General features: G+C 47.8%; 1 protein-coding gene across 1 annotated transcript in view; it reads left to right on the top strand.

Annotated features, from left to right (window-relative positions):
• Nucleotides 1–18,111, top strand: part of DNAH14 (dynein axonemal heavy chain 14) — a 530,612-nt gene that overhangs the window by 354,325 nt on the left and 158,176 nt on the right. The window contains 2 exon segments of the mRNA XM_065589985.1: nt 1,910–2,077; nt 9,810–9,980. Of these exon segments, the coding sequence (XP_065446057.1) occupies nt 1,910–2,077; nt 9,810–9,980 (339 nt within the window).

Genomic DNA, 18,111 nt, shown 5'->3' with positions numbered 1-18,111 from the left:
GCTGGCACGTCTGGGAATTAGCTCTGTCATCTGTGGGGCGCCCTCTGCTGTTGGTGTCCCGTCCATCGTCTGCTCCCCTGTTGGTGTCCGGACCCGCTTTGCTCCCTGCTCGGCGGCAGCCTCTTCAGGACACTGCCCTCCAGCAGTGCCCACTGCTCTGGTCTCACCCCCTTCCAGGGGTCTGGTGTTATCAGAAGACCTCCATCTGCACCTGTTCTAGTGGCCAGCTGCAGCCTCAGAGTCTAACCTCTTTCTCACAGGGGCCAGCCACAGCCTGTATCAGGCCACGCTCCTCCTCAGCCAGGTGTAGTACAAGGGGGAAGAGGGGGACCCAGGCCCACCCGCTACTTTGGGTCCCAACCCAGGGACCCTCTAGCAGCAGCCTCCATGCCCTCTTTCTCTCCCCTTGTCAGACTTTTGTCCCTGGGCCGCTTCCCCTTCAGCCCTGTGCACCCGCTCAACCCTTTGTAACAAGGCCTGCAGCCTGGAGTTTTCCTTGGCTGGAGCTCCCCAGCTCCTTCTGCCCTTCCCCAGCACTGCTCTGTCCAAAGTGCTACCTTTCAGCCTAGGAACCAGTCCTCCTCCCTTGGCAGTCAGGAAGAGACTGCCTTTCCACCTGCTAGGCAGCCTTTATATAGGGCTTAACCCAGCCCTGATTGGCTGCCTCTTCCCTGCCCTGATTGGCTCCTAACAGGCCTCTGTTGATTGGCTGCAGCCCTGCACAGCCTGAAAGGCCTGTTCCAGCCTTTTTCTCAGGGGGTAGGGCACTGCCCCACCACATCAGGTCTCATGATTCCACCTTGGTCTATTTCACTTGTCAGCAAAGACAGCATTTTTGTTGGCAATAGCATTAGCAAGGAAATTAGGGGAGTTACTGTACCTGATGGCAGGACATTTATATAGTTTCTTCCGTAAATCTAATGTCTCATTAAAGGTCCGTTCCAAATTCTTACCGAAGGTGGTTTTCGATTTTCACTTGAATCAGGTCATTAATCTGCTGATGTTTTTTCCTGAAATCCCAAACTCACAAGGATGACAAGAGACTGCATTCTTTAGAGGTCTATAGGGCACTTTCCTTTTACATAGATAGAATGAAACAGTTCAAAATGTCTCTCGGGCTCTTTCTTGTATATGCAGAGACAATGAACAGTCAGACTGTTGTGCCTCACAGAATCTATAACTGGATCTCTCTGTGCAACAAAATTTGTTACGAACTGGCTAATGCAAAGTCCACCCCCTAGGATTATTGCCTCTTCTACTAGAGCTCAAGCTGCTCACTCTCTCTAAGGAATGTTCCTATTGTGGACATCGGTAGGTCTTGCTTCCACAATGGCATAATGCTGAGTGAATGTGGGGCTGTATCTAGAAGTGATGTGAACTTTGGGAAAGACGTTCTATAGGCTTTGTTTTAAAAGACTACTGGTTCCCACTTCCAACATATCTATTGCTTGGGTGTCATCAACAATGGAATATATATGTGCACATGCACTCGAAGAAGAAACAGTTACTTACCTGTACATACACATTCCATAACGTGCCCTACATTTTTGCTACTATTTTCATAAGGATTTCGGTGATGAAGGAACTGGGGGTGGGGCAGTTTGAGTGGCCCAATCTTTTATGCCCTCAGTTGGGGGCATGAGGACCCTGAGTCACATGCCTCACCCAAACAGGTACTGCTGACCAAAAGTCTCTTGCTTAAATGCACTGGACACAGAACAGCAGTGGACAACACATCTTGAAGAAGCAAAGTTACTGTGCAGGTAAGTAAGGGTGTCTTTTCCTGTTAAAATAATAATGAAAATTGCTGCTTTTTGTCTTATAAATTTGTTATATTTCAGCAGTTAGCAATATGCTTAAACCTTTCTTAAGAAGTGGTAACTAAATCATATACATTTTTCTTCTTTAGGTTCATCTGGGAACATACTTGTATAACAACAGATTCTTATCTGAGGTTCAGAAATGCAATGACTTTCTAACTTCCTCTTCCATAGCTGTATACTATAGTATGTGCCGCAGCATGCTCCCAACGCCAGCTAAGTGCCACTATACATTTAATCTACGAGATCTCTTCAAGGTGTGTTATACTGCAGTAGACATTTTAGATTGCCATAAAAGTATTCTCAATTTTTGTGCAGAGTGAACAAGCAAGAGCATATATAATTTTGTCTACTGAATGTAGCCTGGTTCTTGGAGTTAGATTATTAAATTAGTTTTGCCATCTGGAGTCCTATGATAGTTTCAATTTGGTTTATGACATACAAGGAAAATAAATTTGGAGATTTCCATATAATCCAGTCTTTGCTTTCAGAATTGCCAAGATCACTCAGAAATAATTATTAATAAATTGAAGAAAACAGAGGGCGGAATGGGATAGTCTCCTTCAGACTGCAAATTATTCGTTTTAAAAGTATTTGTTGCTACCTACGAGAGTGGCCATACCATGAGCACTATATACTATATCTCACTTACTTGTGCACTGGTATATATTGTTGTATCTTACCTTTATTGCCTTCAGTAAAAAGATGTGTTAACATTAGAAACAAATATCTAGGAACTAAATAATTTTGGCCATTTTCAGCCCTGCGACAATTAGGCACAACTCCATTGACTTCAATGAAGTTGTGCTTCCACTTATACCAGGGCTCAATAACCCTTTGAGTATATTCATTTACTGAAAAGATTAAAGTTTGACTCAAGGCTGAGCATATACATCAGTCCCTGTTGTGCATGATCTACAGATATAAAAACATTTTCATGCACTATTAAAAGTTTCAATAAATTGTGATTTCAGCAAGTGTGGTATTTCTTATAAAATAAAATACTACAGTATCTTATAGTAATGGAACTCAAACAAGAGCTATTTTATGAATTTTCAGGGCCTCATGCTGCCAGGGAAGATGGGAAAGGGGAAATAATTAGGTCAGGAGTTGCTTCTATTCCTAGTATGCATGGAAAGTTGGCTCATGTAAGCTCCATGTGTCGCAAACTGTCCAACATCGCAAAAAGTACCCCAGGAAGTCACTTGCATTGCTTATGCTTATGGCTGACCAAATATGGACAGTCATCTGGCTTATACCAACAGTCCTGTGGTAGGGCTTGGATTGAACTGCGCCACCCCATTAGGACTCCTGGACCCACTGTGCCTCAAGAGGCACAATATTTTCTGTAGTTCCTGATGCCCAGGGAAGGTATACCTGCTGCTACATCCTATCTGGGATGCAATGTGCACTTTTGTTTCATGTCCTCCCAACTTCCCTGGCTAGCATGATGTTGTAAGCATGGTCATGGCCCAGGAACTGTCATGTTACCATCCCTTGTGTGGGAGGTATAATGTAGGAGAAAAGACGGTTACTCACCGTTGTAACTGTTGTTCTTCGAGATGTGTTGCTCATATCCATTCCATTAGGTGTGTGCGCGCCGCGTGCACGATCGTCGGAAGATTTTTACCCTAGCAACACCGGCGGGTCGGCTGTGGAGCCCCCTAGAGTGGCGCCTTCATGGCGCTGAATATATACCCCAGCCGACCCGGCGCCCCCTCAGTTCCTTCTTGCCGGCTACTCCGACAGTGGGGACGGAGGGCGGGTTTGGAATGGATATGAGCAACACATCTCGAAGAACAACAGTTACAACGGTGAGTAACCGTCTTTTCTTCTTCGAGTGCTTGCTCATATCCATTCCATTAGGTGACTCCCAAGCCCAACTTAGGTGGTGGGGTCGGAGTGAGACATTGCTGTGTGCAAAACTGCTGATCCGAAGGCAGCATCGTCCCTGGACTGCTGCACTAGTGCATAGTGAGCCGTAAACGTGTGGACTGACGACCAAACCGCAGCTCTACAAATGTCCTGGATCGGAACTTGCGCCAGGAAAGCCGTCGAGGAAGCTTGGGCCCTCGTGGAGTGAGCGGTGAGGTGTGGTACTGAGACACCTGCCAGGTCGTAGCAAGTCCGGATGCAAGACGTAATCCAGGAGGATAGGCGTTGTGAGGAGACCGGTGATCCTTTCATTCGGTCGGCCACTGCAACGAAGAGTTGCGTCGTCTTTCTAAAGTGCTTTGTGCGGTCAATATAGAAGGCCAGGGCCCTTCGCACGTCCAGGGAATGCAAACGTTGATCCTGGCGAGTAGCATGTGGTTTAGGGTGAAAAACCGGGAGAAATATATCCTGGTTGATATGAAATGGAGAAACCACTTTAGGGAGAAAGGCAGGATGTGGACGAAGCTGCACTTTATCCTTGTGGAAAACTGTGTAAGGGGGCTCGGATGTAAGCGCCCTGAGTTCAGAAACGCGCCTTGCTGAGGTGATGGCTACGAGGAAGGCCGTCTTCCAGGATAGGTACAGAAGTGAACAGGTGGCCAGTGGCTCGAATGGAGGACCTGTGAGCTTGGAGAGAACCAGGTTGAGGTCCCACGTCGGAACGGGCTGACGTTGTTGTGGGTACGTCCGGTCTAAGCCCTTGAGGAATCTAACGACCATCGGGTTAGAGAATACCGAGGACGCGAGTTCCCCTGGGTGAAAGGCCGATATGGCGGCCAGGTGAACTCTAATTGAAGATATCGCCAACCCTTGCTGTTTCAGGGAGAGGAGATATTCCAAAATGAGAGGAATAGGTGCGTGCAACGGGGACGTGGCTCGCTGTTCGCACCAACAGGAGAACCGCTTCCACTTGGCCAAGTATGTGGTCCGTGTTGAGGGCTTCCTACTGCTCAGCAGAATCTGTTGGACAGAGTGTGAACACTGTTGCTCTGCCTGGGTGAACCATGGAGCAGCCACGCCGTGAGGTGGAGTGATTGCAGGTCGGGGTGACGCAGCCGGCCGTGGTTCTGCGTGATGAGATCCGGATACAACGGAAGCGGGATCGGTGTCTGAACCGAGAGTTCCAACAGCGTGGTGTACCAATGTTGTCTCGGCCACGCTGGGGCGATCAGAATCACCTGTGCCTGGTCTCTGCGCAATTTGAGCAGTACCTTGTGGACCAGAGGAAACGGAGGGAAGGCATAAAACAGGTGGTCCTTCCAGGGAAGGAGAAACGCATCCGAGAGGGAGCCGGGAGCTCGACCTTGCAGGGAGCAGAACACGTGGCACTTCCTGTTGTCTCGAGATGCAAACAGGTCTATCTGGGGAAACCCCCACTTCTGGAAAACGGAATGTATGATGTCCGGACGGATAGACCACTCGTGTGTTTGAAAGGACCTGCTGAGTCGGTCCGCCAGAGTGTTCTGGACTCCAGGGAGGAACGATGCCGTGAGAAGGATTGAGTGGGCGATGCAGAAGTCCCACAGGCGAATGGCCTCCTGGCATAGAATTGACGAACGTGCTCCTCCCTGCTTGTTGATGTAAAACATGGCCGTGGTGTTGTCGATGAGAACTAACACACAGCGGCCACGTAGGAGGTTGAGAAATGCCTGGCACGCCAGGCGCACCGCCATCAGTTCCCGAACATTGATGTGCAGGGCTAGCTGGGGTGCAGTCCACAGGCCCTGGGTATGGTGCCCGTTGAGATGGGCGCCCCAACCCAGAGAAGAAGCGTCTGTGACCAGGTGCAGAGAGGGTTGTGGTGCGTGAAACGGCATCCCTTCGCAAACCACATTGTGATCTAGCCACCATGTGAGGGAGGTCAGGACCGAGTTCGGGATTGTGACCACCATATTCAGGCTGTCCCGATGTGGGCGGTATATTGATGACACCCAGGTCTGGAGTGGGCGACGCCGAAGTCTGGCATGCCTGGTTACGTACGTGCAGGAAGCCATGTGACCCAGCAGGGTAAGGCACGACCTCACCGTGGTAGTTGGGAAGGCCTTGAGTCCTTGAATGAGGCTCGTGATGGTGCAAAAGCGATTGTCTGGCAGGATGGCTTGTGCACGTCTGGAGTCTAGAACCGCACCGATGAATTCTATTCTCTGAGTAGGTTCTAGAGTGGATTTGTCCTTGTTGAGTAGTATACCCAACTTGTTGAACGTGCGCACTATTATGTGGACGTGATCGCGAACTTGTTCTTTGGTGCGACCGCGTACCAGCCAGTCGTCTAGGTACGGGAACACCTGTATCCCTTGCCGACGAAGGCACGCTGCCACGACAGCCATACATTTCGTGAACACCCGTGGGGCCGAGGATAGGCCGAAGGGAAGGACTGCAAATTGGTAGTGCACCCTGTTTACCACGAATCGCAGGAAGCGTCTGTGAGGCGGGTAGATTGCAATGTGGAAGTATGCGTCTTTCATGTCGAGGGCGGCGAACCAGTCTCCAGGATCGAGGGAAGGGATAATGGCCCCCAGAGAGACCATGCGGAACTTCAACTTTACTACGAATTTGTTGAGTCCGCGCAAGTCCAAGATGGGTCGCAGACCTCCTTTGGACTTGGGAATGAGGAAGTAACGGGAATAGAATCCCCTGCCCTTTAACTCCGCTGGAACCTCCTCTATGGCCCCCATAGCGAGGAGCGTAGAAACCTCCTGAATAAGAAGTTGCTCGTGAGAAGGGTCCCTGAAGAGGGACGGGGAAGGGGGGGAGGAGGGGGGGAATGAAGAAAACTGGATAGCGTATCCCCTCTCCACCGTGCGGAGGACCCAACGGTCCGAAGTTATAAGGGACCAAGCACGGTGGAAATGGGAAAGGCGATCCCGAAAGGAGTGGGCTGGATCCTGGGGGATGACTGGGGCGCCATCCTCGACCGCACCTTCAAAAGTTCTGCCTGGGGCCTGAAGTTGGTCTAGGTGGCCCCTGGTTCTGTCCGGGTTGAGGGCCGGTCCACCTTCTTCTACCACCTCGCCCTCGCCTCCGGGTCGAGTCCTGTCTCTGACGAGGCGGGGGGGGGTAGAAGCGCTGAGGCTGCGGCCTAAATGGCCTGCGCTGGGGGCCCACAACATGCATCCCCAGGGAGCGCATGATTGTTCTCGAGTCCTTGAGGCTCTGCAGGCGAGAGTCCGTCTTATCTGAGAACAATCCATGACCCTCAAAAGGCAGATCTTGTAGGGTTTGCTGCAGCTCCGGAGGCAAACCCGAAACCTGAAGCCAGGAGATCCTGCGCATAGCGATACCCGAAGCCAGGGTCCTCGCCGCTGAGTCTGCAATGTCCAAGGAGGCTTGCAAGGAGGTCCGAGCCACCTTCTTGCCCTCCTCTACCATGGCTCCAAACTCCTCCCTGGACTCTTGGGGAATCAACTCCTTAAACTTCCCCATAGAGTTCCAGGAGTTGAAATTGTAGCGGCTCAGTAGCGCCTGTTGGTTCGCCGCTCTAAGTTGTAGCCCTCCGGCTGAGTAAACCTTGCGGCCAAACAGATCGAGCCGCTTAGCCTCTTTTGATTTAGGCGCTGCAGCCTGCTGGCCGTGGCGCTCTCGTGCATTCACTGATTCCACCACCAGTGAACACGGTTGGGGGTGGGTATACAAGTACCCACAGTCCTTAGACGGGACAAGGTATTTTCTTTCCACCCCTCTCGCTGTGGGTGGAATGGAGGCAGGAGTTTGCCATATCGTATCCGCATTTGTTTGGATCGTGCGGATCAGAGGTAACGCCACCCTCAATGGGGCATCTGCTCCAAGGATATTCACGATCGGGTCGTGAACCTCCACTATCTCCTCCACCTGCAGGTCCATATTACGGGCCATCCTACGCAGGAGATCCTGGTGAGCCCGAAGATCTATCGGAGGGGGACCCGTACATGAAGTGCCCGCCACTGCCTCATCCGGAGAGGAGGAAGAGGATGCCTCCGGTGGCACTGGATCCAAGGGGGGGTCCTGATCCCCCTGCTCTTGGGCCGGGGCATCACCTGCACTTGGGTCCATGGTGTCGGGTGGTGTGGACACTGAAGCCTCCATGCCCCCTGGCGGAGGCCGAGAGATGGTGGACTCCGGGGCCCTTCTAACGGAGTGACCCGAGCGAGAGGTCGAAGCTATTGGAGCCCCTTGCGCCTGATGGTACGCCCACGGGGTCCAAAACGACCAGTGAGATGGTCCATGAGAGTGGTCCTCTGCCATCTCCTGCCAATGGCCCAAGTTTCGTTCCTCGGCTTGCCCTTGAGGGGGATATGCCGATCTCGACAGGTCCTCCGAGGAGCGAGACACCGATCTTGACGGCCATGGCGGTGCCGAGAGAGATGAAACGAGCCCCGTGGGCTGTGGTGCCGCACGGTGCCGGTCTGGAGATGACCTATCTCTGCGCGGTGCCGGCGATCGGTGCCGGGACCGCGACCGGTGCCGATGACCTCGTCGGTGCCGGGAGTCGGATCTGGACCTCGACGAGGACCTGGAGTATGCCCGGTGCCGGGAGCGGCCCCTCGACGTCGAGCGTCGACCGTGGCGGTGCCGAGAACTACGTCTCGACGTTGATCGGTGCCGACGATCATAGCGGTGCCGAGACGTAGAGCGGTGCCGCGAAGAAGATCTTGGCCGCGAGTACGACCGGTGCCGAGACGATACTCGGTGCCGGGACTGCGAGCGGCGTGGGGACCTGCTTCGGGACCTGGATCGGTGCCGAGGTTCCAGCCCTTGTGATGGAGGGCGCATCAAGGCAGGTTTCCCCCTCGACTGGACCGGGCGAGTCAACGGTGCCGTCGGTGCCGGTGGTTGAGGCGGTGCCGGCTCCGTGAGAGCTATTAAGTCTCTCGCCGCCGCGAAGGTCTCTGGCGTCGACGGGAGGCACTGTATCACCGCCGGCCTCGGTGGAGACGCCGTCTGCACCGGACTCAACGGCCTCGGCGCCGGAGTCGACGGTGCTGGAGGCACCTGTTTCCGGTGCTCCACCGGCGTACGCGGCTCTACCCCCGGCACTGGGGGAGCCAGCGTCTTCGGCACGGAGGTCCCCGTCTTATGGGCTTTCTTATGCCCTGGGGATAATGACCGGCGCCGAGGCACTTGCTGTGCTTGCGGTGCCGACGAGGTCCGGTGCCGGGAAGGCTCATCTGACGCCACTCGCGTGGTCGTCATGGCCGGTGCCACCGGGGCACTGCGCACCGAGGCGCTAGGTGCCGGGGCTTGACTTGTGGATGGAGCGTCCGGAGTAAGTGCCGCCTCCATCAGGAGTTGCCGGAGCCGAAAGTCCTGCTCCTTCTTGGTCCTTGGTCTGAAGGCCTTACAGATCTTGCACTTATCTGTTTGATGGGACTCTCCCAGGCACTTCAGACAGGAGTCGTGCGGGTCGCTCGTGGGCATAGGCTTAGCGCAGGAGGCGCACAGCTTGAAGCCGGGAGCGTTGGGCATGAGCCCGGCCCCGCGGCCGGGGGAGAAAGGGGGAGACGACCCCCTTAATCCCCTGAACTATTAAAACAACTAGACAACTTTTAAACTACAACACTAGGACTATAACTATAACTATAACTACGAATAATGAAGTAAGCTAGGGAGAGTGGAGAACAGCTAAGCAGCGCTCCACAGTTCCAACGACCGTCAGGGGCGGTAAGAAGGAACTGAGGGGGCGCCGGGTCGGCTGGGGTATATATTCAGCGCCATGAAGGCGCCACTCTAGGGGGCTCCACAGCCGACCCGCCGGTGTTGCTAGGGTAAAAATCTTCCGACGATCGTGCACGCGGCGCGCACACACCTAATGGAATGGATATGAGCAAGCACTCGAAGAAGAAGGCTTCTTGTACCCTCCTGCTCCCTTGAATGCATGTCCCAGAGAAGAAAACACATACCTTAAGTAAGAGATATTTGAATGCTTTAGTTCTGATTAAAATGTATGATACTACTGTTGATAAAGCTTAATACAGTATATGGTAGTTTAAAAATAAACATACCAGGATCTCTTTTAGTAATCCAATTACCAGTAATTTAAAACTTTATATAAACATGATGTACTAAAATTGCTAACAGGTGCTCCAGGGGTTGTTGCAAGCCCACAGGTCTGTTATTGTCTCAAATGAAACTGCAGCTCTTCTCTTTGTGCATGAAACAACCCGAGTATTCCATGATCGCCTGATTGAATCTGCTGAAAGAGAGATTTTTTATCAGTTTCTTGCAAATGAACTCCATAACTATTTTAAGGTAAATATATGTATGTTTCTTTAGACATTTTTATGAAGAAGAATACTTTATGCATTTGTTTTAGGCCCTTTTGGAAAACTTTTTTAGTTATAAAAAAGAATAGTAATCATAGATGTATAAATTAAGGGCCATAATCTGCTCTAATTTACGCCAGTATAAATCCTGTGTAACTAAGAGCTCCTCAATCCCCCATATACAGAATTCTTGCTGATTTCAGAAGGAGTTCCATGTGGGAAGGCTTGCGGGATTGGGATGACTGATTCTATCTGACCCTGTGTGGGTAAACAAAGTGAGGGCAGAGGGAGGTCTTTCTCCATCTTTTACCACAGTTGGAGATGAGCAGAAGCAAGCATACTGGAATTTGATAACACATAAAGCTTTCTTTTGATAAAGAATAAATATTTCTCTACATGTAGGTGATAGTTTTCACATGTAGTTTTCAGCTGAAATTTATCGGGAAAAATAAGGAAATATCTCAGCATACTTTGCTTTAGGTGCTAAAAATTAAATAATGAAGCCAGGAATTACAATAATATACACTTTCCCATTTATGTACTGTATTGTGGTGTATTTATATCTGTTTAACTTGCTATCAGGAAATATGAATTTGTAGCAAACTATGAATGTTTTCAGTCTGTAGCAATTTAGGAATGTTTAAAATACTGTACAACACATTTTTAGTTGTGAATTTAGTCAAAGAGGAATTATTTTATAAGAAACACCAACACTGCTTCCTATGGCATTCAGTTTTCCATGGAGTTCTCTCTTACAGATATTGACTATGCTTAACCCTGCTTAGTCTATGAGACTTGACAAGATCATAATCCAAGGTGAAATGCTGTAGATTCTGTATTTTTCAAATAACTTGACAATTTGACCAATTATTAGCACAGTGCTAAATATGCTACAAAGGCATTAACTTGCCTTTAACATCTGGTGCCAGATTAACATTGGCTGCCTTAAATTGGTGCAGCCCCATTGACCTCGGTAGAGCTACATCAATTTACACCAGCTAAAGAACTGGCCATTAGAGTTTAACTAGCTATTCCAATAACAGTTTGCAAGAACAAAAGCAACTCTAACTACAAGACACATTTCACTGTTTTATATTTAGTCAGGTTCAACATTAGGCAAACTGTCAGCTTCTAGGATTGTACCATGTTTTGAACGTGGCAAGTTGAAAGCAGTTTTACAGGAAGAATCAAATGTAATTAGTAATATGTAAATCACCAGGAAATTACTGATACACAACTAATCATTGAAATATTTCTCTTGTACTTCTTCTCTAATAGACTACTGTTGTGTTGTATGTGTGTGGTGTGTTTGTCTTACAAGTTGCATGCTATTTTTAAATGTTTTCTTGCATTTGCAAAAGTTAATTGGAAATTGAAATGCACAGAAAAAATCTGGAAGATCAGTCATTTTAGATGGGGAAGGGAAATCAACTTCATGGCCTATCAGTCTTCACCAGGTCCCTTCAAATAGGTTGTGATGGATTACAATATGTTTGTTTTTCCCTGGAATGAGACAGATCTTATGTCTAGAACTTGTGTTAGCTGTACCAAGTCGCTGGGTTACACAAAACAAAATATATGTCTGCAATTGCATCAGGTTTTGTAAACCAAATACAGGAATGTCTTTATTTTAATATGTATGGGTTGGGAGTTACAAATCTCCTAAAATAGCATAGTGAACATTTTAACAAATATAGTAAAGATTTTTTTTTAATACTGATCAATAGGTAGAGATATAAATGCAAAATAGAGTAGTCATCTGTTTGCCAGACATCCATAATAAATTGGTATTTATTGATTATTGATGAGAAGTGAGTATCATTTACAAAGTAAAGATTTCATTTTAAATGCTAGAGAACAATACATTGTTGATTTGTATACCCTTTACTTCAAATCCTTTTTTAAAGATGCTAGCAACAAAACCATAATGCTCAAGAGAAAAACAGCATTACAGGTTACAACCAGCAATCCATGCTAAATTGCAGTATTTTGCTGCAAAATGATAAAGAAGCTTGTTTTATTAATATGCTGTCCTTAGAAAACACTATTTCTTTTCGAAGGCACTCTTGAATGACAAAAATACTTCCTTCGTTTGAAATGGTCTTAATGGTTGAACACTTACTGAATCTAAACATGAGAGCTGAATGGATTAAACCAGACCTGTAAGCAGCAAAGAGCAAGTTCTTCTTCAAGCAATTTTCCACACAGATCCCACTGAAGGTGTATGCGTCTTGTGCATCTTTTAGTCAGCAGTGTCCTTTAGGGGGTGTTCATGCACCTTGTACACCCTCATGCCACCTACAGCAAGATTATAAAGGATGGAGCAGCCTCAACCTGCCACTCTATTCCTTCTGACCTCCCATGCAAGCAAGTCAGAACTACAGTGTCCTCCTGCTCCTTGCTTAGAATTAGGGTAATAGATAGTTATAGTCACAGACTTTAAAGCCAAAAGGGACCATCATGATCATGTAGTCTGACCTCCTGCACATCGCAGGACACAGAACCTCACCCACCAGCTCCTGTAATAGACCCATAACCTCTGCCTGAGTTACTGAAGTCCTCAAATCATGATTGAAAGACTTCAAGTTACAAAGAATCCACCATTTAATCTAATTTAAACCAGCAAGTGACCCAGGACCCATGCTTCAGAGGAAGGAAAACAACCCCCCCCCCACCCCTGGGGCTCTGCCAATCTGCCCTGGGGGGAAATTCCCTCTCAATCCCAAATATGGCCATTAGTTAGACCCTTAGCATATCGGCAAGACCACCAGCCAGACACCTGGGAATGAATTCATTGTAATAACTTAGAGCCCTTCACACCTAGTGTCTCATCTCCAGCCAATGGGAATATATTCTACTAGCAGTCGCAGGTGGGCCACATGCCATTGTAAGCAATCTCATCATACCATCCACTCCATAAACATACCAAGCTCAGTCTTGAAACCATTTAGTTTTTTTGCCCACACTGTTCCCCTTGGAAGACTGTTCCAAAACTTCACTCCTCTGGTGGTTAGAAATGTGTCTGATTTCAAGCCTAAACATGTTGGTAGCCAGTTTATATCCATCTGTTCTTGTGCCAACATAGGCACTTAACTACTCTCCCTCCCTGATCCCTCTGATGTATTTGTAGCGAGCAATCATATCTCCCATCAGCCTTCATTTTGTTAGGCTAAACAAAGCTCCTTAAGTCTCCTCTGATCATCCTTCTCTGCACCTGTTCCAGTTTGAAATCATCTTTTTCAAACACAGGAGACCAGAATTACGCAGTATCCCAGATGAGGTCTCATCGCCAGGCGAGGATATTTTCTCCACAAATGGAAAATCAAAGAATCACCAAATTGTGACTGTGGTGAGGTACAAATCATGTGACACATCACAAACAACTGTCCCATTTATGCTTACAGTGGAGGTACAAGGAGGATCCACCTAGCTTATCCAAGAAACTTTAGAATGGCTTTCAAATCTTAAAATTCAGTTATAATCCCAGCCCGATGCTTTTCAAATGTCATACAAAAGAAGAACCAATGAATATATAATGGTAATAACATATCCCTATCTCTACTGGAAATACCTCATCTCATACATCCTAGAATTGCATTAGCCTTTTTCACAGCCACATCACATTGGTGGCTCATAGTCATCGACCAGTACAACCAGGTCTTTCTCCTCCTCAGTTGCTTCCAATTGATATGTCCCCAGCTTATAGCAAAAATTCTTTTTGTTAGTCCCTTAGTGCGTGACTTTGCACGATTAAATTTCATCCTGTTTCTATTACTCTCGTTTTCAAGGTCCTCCAGATCATCTTATATAATATTACCATAACCCTATTCCCTGAAGAACTCCCTTAGTAATCCTCCTCAAGCCTGGCAGGTTACCTTTCAGTATGATCTGTGGTAGTCTCCCCTTTAACCAGTTCCTTACCCACCTTTCTTGTATTAATTCTTGTATTAATCCCCATCTTTTTAAATTAACTAATAATTCCCCATGTGGAACTGTTATCAAATGCCTACTGAAATCCAGGTAGATTAGATCTGCATTTTCTTTGTCTAAAAAATCAGTTATCTGTTCATTAGTTTGTTGTTAAGTTTCATTTAAGCTCACTGAGTTTTAAAAAAAAGGTGGGGTTGGGAGTCTCTTCTTCTTTCAGTCTTGCCTAAGTAACAAGGGTAGGTCTGATGGCAGAGTGCAAATCCCTAGGTTTAAAATATGCCCAGGATGCAAAACAGTTGTGCTTGCTAATGATGCACATTCAATATGCCTTCTTATTTCAGAGTAACCCATTCTCCTAGTAAGTATACTGTTTGAAACTGTCTTTCTAAGCATGTTGAAAAGATACATGATGCCAGATTTAAATGATTTTTGATGGAGAAGTCATGTTTGTATCTTGAACTCTGTGCTCTCTCCTAATAAGCAGTCTTCTTGGTTTCAACTAGTGCTTTGATTATGAGACACACTACTCTAGGAGCTAAAAGGTCTTCTGGCTCTGAAAGACCTCAGGCTTCCCTGAAAAAATCTGAGTCTCCCCAGCAATCCTGTTCAGATCAGTAACTGACAGCTGCTGCCTGAGGTAGGAAGGAGTAGAGGTCTTCGGAGGGGGCTCAGCACTTTTCATCATCTCCAGTACCGGCAAAAAAGGCTAAAGGCTTCACAGTTCAGGCTTCACAGTTCTAACTTGCTGTGTCTGTTTCATTGGTATAGTCTCATTGATATAGTGCAGGGTAGGCAAACTTTTTGGCCCGAGGGCCACATCGAGGTTACAAAACTGTATGGAGGGCCAGGTAGGGAAGGCTGTGCCTCCCCACCCCCTATCTGCCCCTCCCACTTCCCGCTCCCTAACTGCCCCCCTCAGAACCTCCGACCCATCCACCCCCTCCCGGGACCCCCGCCACTAACCGCCCCCCGGGACCCCACCCCCTATCCAACCCCCCTGCTCCCAGTCCCCTGACTGCCCCGACCCCATCCACACCCTCGCCCCCTCACAGTCCCCTGACTGCCCCCTGGAACCTACCCACCCCTTATCCAACCCCCTGGGCCCAGCCCCGGCCCACTTACCATGCCGCTCAGAGCAGTATGGCTGCGGGGGAGCAGGATACAGTGCGGGAGGGGCTAGGGGCTAGCCTCCCTGGCCGGGAGCTCAGGGGCCGGGCAGGACGGTCCCGCAGGCCGTAGTTTGCCCACCTCTGGTATCGTGCGTCTTAGAAGGTTGTGGAATCCTGTTCCTCTGCTACGGTACCACATCCTTTATCTTCCATGGCCTGGTTTGCATCCTCAGTACTGTATGTTCTAGAGTCTTCAGTATGGCATCCTGATAAGAAGAATCCCTCTGCTGAGACTTTTACACTGGTACTGTCAGTCATGATACCATCACCATTAATACTCCTTCCTGTTTCTGCTCAAGCTTTCACGTCTGCTGATTTGAACATCATTACAGAACCTTTGCTGGATGTTACTCCTTTATCAATTGCATCAAAGTCTCAGCTAGTACAGGAGCCCAAGTTTGCAAAAAAGAAAATCTCCTTATATTCAACCTCTGTGGTACCTCTACTTACATCACCTTGGGGATCTGCACTTCCCTTAGAGCAGGGGTTGCCAACCTGTAGCTCCAGAACCGCATGAGGCTCTTCAGAAGTTAATATGCAGCTCCTTGTATAGGCACCAATGCCAGGGCTGGAGCTACAGGTGCCAACTTTCCAAAGCTCACTGTTCAACCCCTGCCTCTGCCACAGGCTCTGCCCCCATTTTACCCCATCCCCAAGCCTGATGCACCTTCGCTCTTCTCCTGGCCCCCCAGAGCCTCCTGCATGCTTCATGAGGCACAGGGATGAAGGGGAGGCACTGATCAGCGGGGTGGCTGGCAGGCGGGGTGGGGGAGCTGATGGGGGCTGCTGACATAATACTGTGGCTCTTTGGCAATGTACATTGGCAAATTCTGGCTCCGTCTCAGGCACAGGTTGGCCACCATTGCCTTAGAGGAATTTTCTTTGTCTGCATCTTCATCTTCTCATAATACCAGGCACCCTTCTCCTAGGAGATCTCCTTATTCACCTAGACTAATTCCTGAGAATAGCTGGGGGGGGCAGGGGAATCTTGTTATAAATGGAGAGATATTCTGGAGAGATCTGAAATTCCATGGTTCCCACCTTTGTGGCACCATATGCCCTTCCCATATGGATGGCAGTCTTAGTGATATTGGCCAACATAGAATCCAAATCCTCACTTGTCTGCTTCTGATTCAGTTGCAACAAGATCAAGGTTAAGTCACCTCCTCCCAAGGAATCTACAAAGGGTGTTCAATAGTCACATCAGGAGCTCCTTCGAGGCTCTGAACAGGAAACCCATAGCAAGGACAAGGACTTTGTTGAAGATTATGAGGCTCAATATGGCCCCAACTTCATCTACAAGAGATGAATTTCAAGCCTTTTGGGACCTCCTTAAAAGAATGGCAAATGCTGTAGAAATTTGTCTGAAGGTGGTCTAAGAAAGATCCTATAAATCGTTTGACATTCTGCACACAACATCACAGGGTCAATTGGCCATGCCTGTCATGGATGATATTATTGAGCAGGCCTGGGATTTGTAGCAACACTCAGCATCTTTGTCAGACACACCAAAAAAGGAAGACCACAGATTTCAAGTCCACTCCTAAGGGGTTTGAGTTACTCACTTGGTCCCTGAGTCTCTAGTTTTGTCACAGCAGCTCACGAAAAATCTAAGCTGCCTGGCCCTCCTAGGCCTATGCCCATGGATAAGGAGTTCAAGAAGGTGGAACTTTTGGGAAAGAAGTTTTATTCCTCAGCTAGCTTGCAATTTTGTGTAGCCAACTATCAAGTTTTGTTGGCCAACTATGATTTCTTGCAATAGAATAAAGTTTTGCAGCTCAGTGACAAACCCCATCAAGACACAAGAGATGAATTGAAGGTTGTAGCCGCGACTGGCCATTTGGTGGCAAAAACATCACTGCGTGCCTCTTTGGATGCTGCTGACACTGCATCACACTCAACATCCACTGTGATTCCGATGCGTAGAATATCATGGCTGCAGTCATCAGGCATTCCAGGGTAGATTCAGATCACAATTGAAAACTTTCCATTTGAAGAAGAAATGTGAGAAGGAACTGAGTGTCAATTGAGATTGCTCCATCCTTTATACCCTTGCCATAGGGGACAAAGGAGCATGCAGTGCACATATACAACCCCTGTGGACACTGCTAGTTAAAAGATTCTGGGCATGTATGTACAAGGCACACATGCCTACACTGAGATCCATTTTAACAAAAGCATCTTTAAGAACTCTAGTTACTGTAAGAATGCTGCAATGTGGACAATAGGGGTGTGAATTGCCAAGTGGACTAAAGTGTTGCATGCTAACTACCCCATGTGTATGCTTCTGGAACAATCTAAAAGATACCTTGTTTGTGGTGAGATAGGACTATGTTAACGTGAACTAGGTACCTTTTAGTTCATGCCAGCAGCATCCACGTGGGGCAGTTAGAGCAGACCAATTCACACCCCTGTAGTTCAGATTGGTGCAGTGTAGACAAGCCCTAAGTAAACGTTCTTTTTCCTGAAAAGCTGTTTTTTATGGAGCTCGGTGGCCTGATGTAACCATTTACTGCCATTAACTGAAGTCATATGTAGCTGTAGCCCTCCAAGGATCACATGTGCTACTGGCCAGATCCATTTTGTGATTGGGAGAGACAGATTGTTCCTACATTCCTTTCTAAACATGGCTACAACTTTAGAACCACTAGGCCAGTTTCATAAACTCCAAATGTCCTCTGTAAGGTCGAGATCTTGCAAGGAGCTGAGCAAAGCTTAATCACATTCTTAACTTAAGTATGTGAATAGTTCCATTGACTTCGGTGGGATTATATATGTGCCTAATAGTATGCATACATGTAAGTGCTTTGCTGGATCAGGACCAAAATGTTAAGCTCTTTACAGGATCAAGCCTTAACATGAACTTCTTTATTTCGTAGACTGGATCCATAATCATAAAAATATATCCAATTGAAATAAGAAAAAGTTTCACAATTTCATATTTTTAAAATTTCTCTTCTTAAATACCATCCATTGATGACCTTCTTGATATCATTTTTGTATTTTCCTTGCTTTTAC

This window comes from Chrysemys picta, chromosome 3, assembly GCF_011386835.1.
Source record: "Chrysemys picta bellii isolate R12L10 chromosome 3, ASM1138683v2, whole genome shotgun sequence".
Lineage (NCBI taxonomy): Eukaryota > Metazoa > Chordata > Testudines > Emydidae > Chrysemys > Chrysemys picta.
Note: the sequence above shows the minus strand (reverse complement) of the source record. Positions and strands in the feature narration are given on the sequence as shown.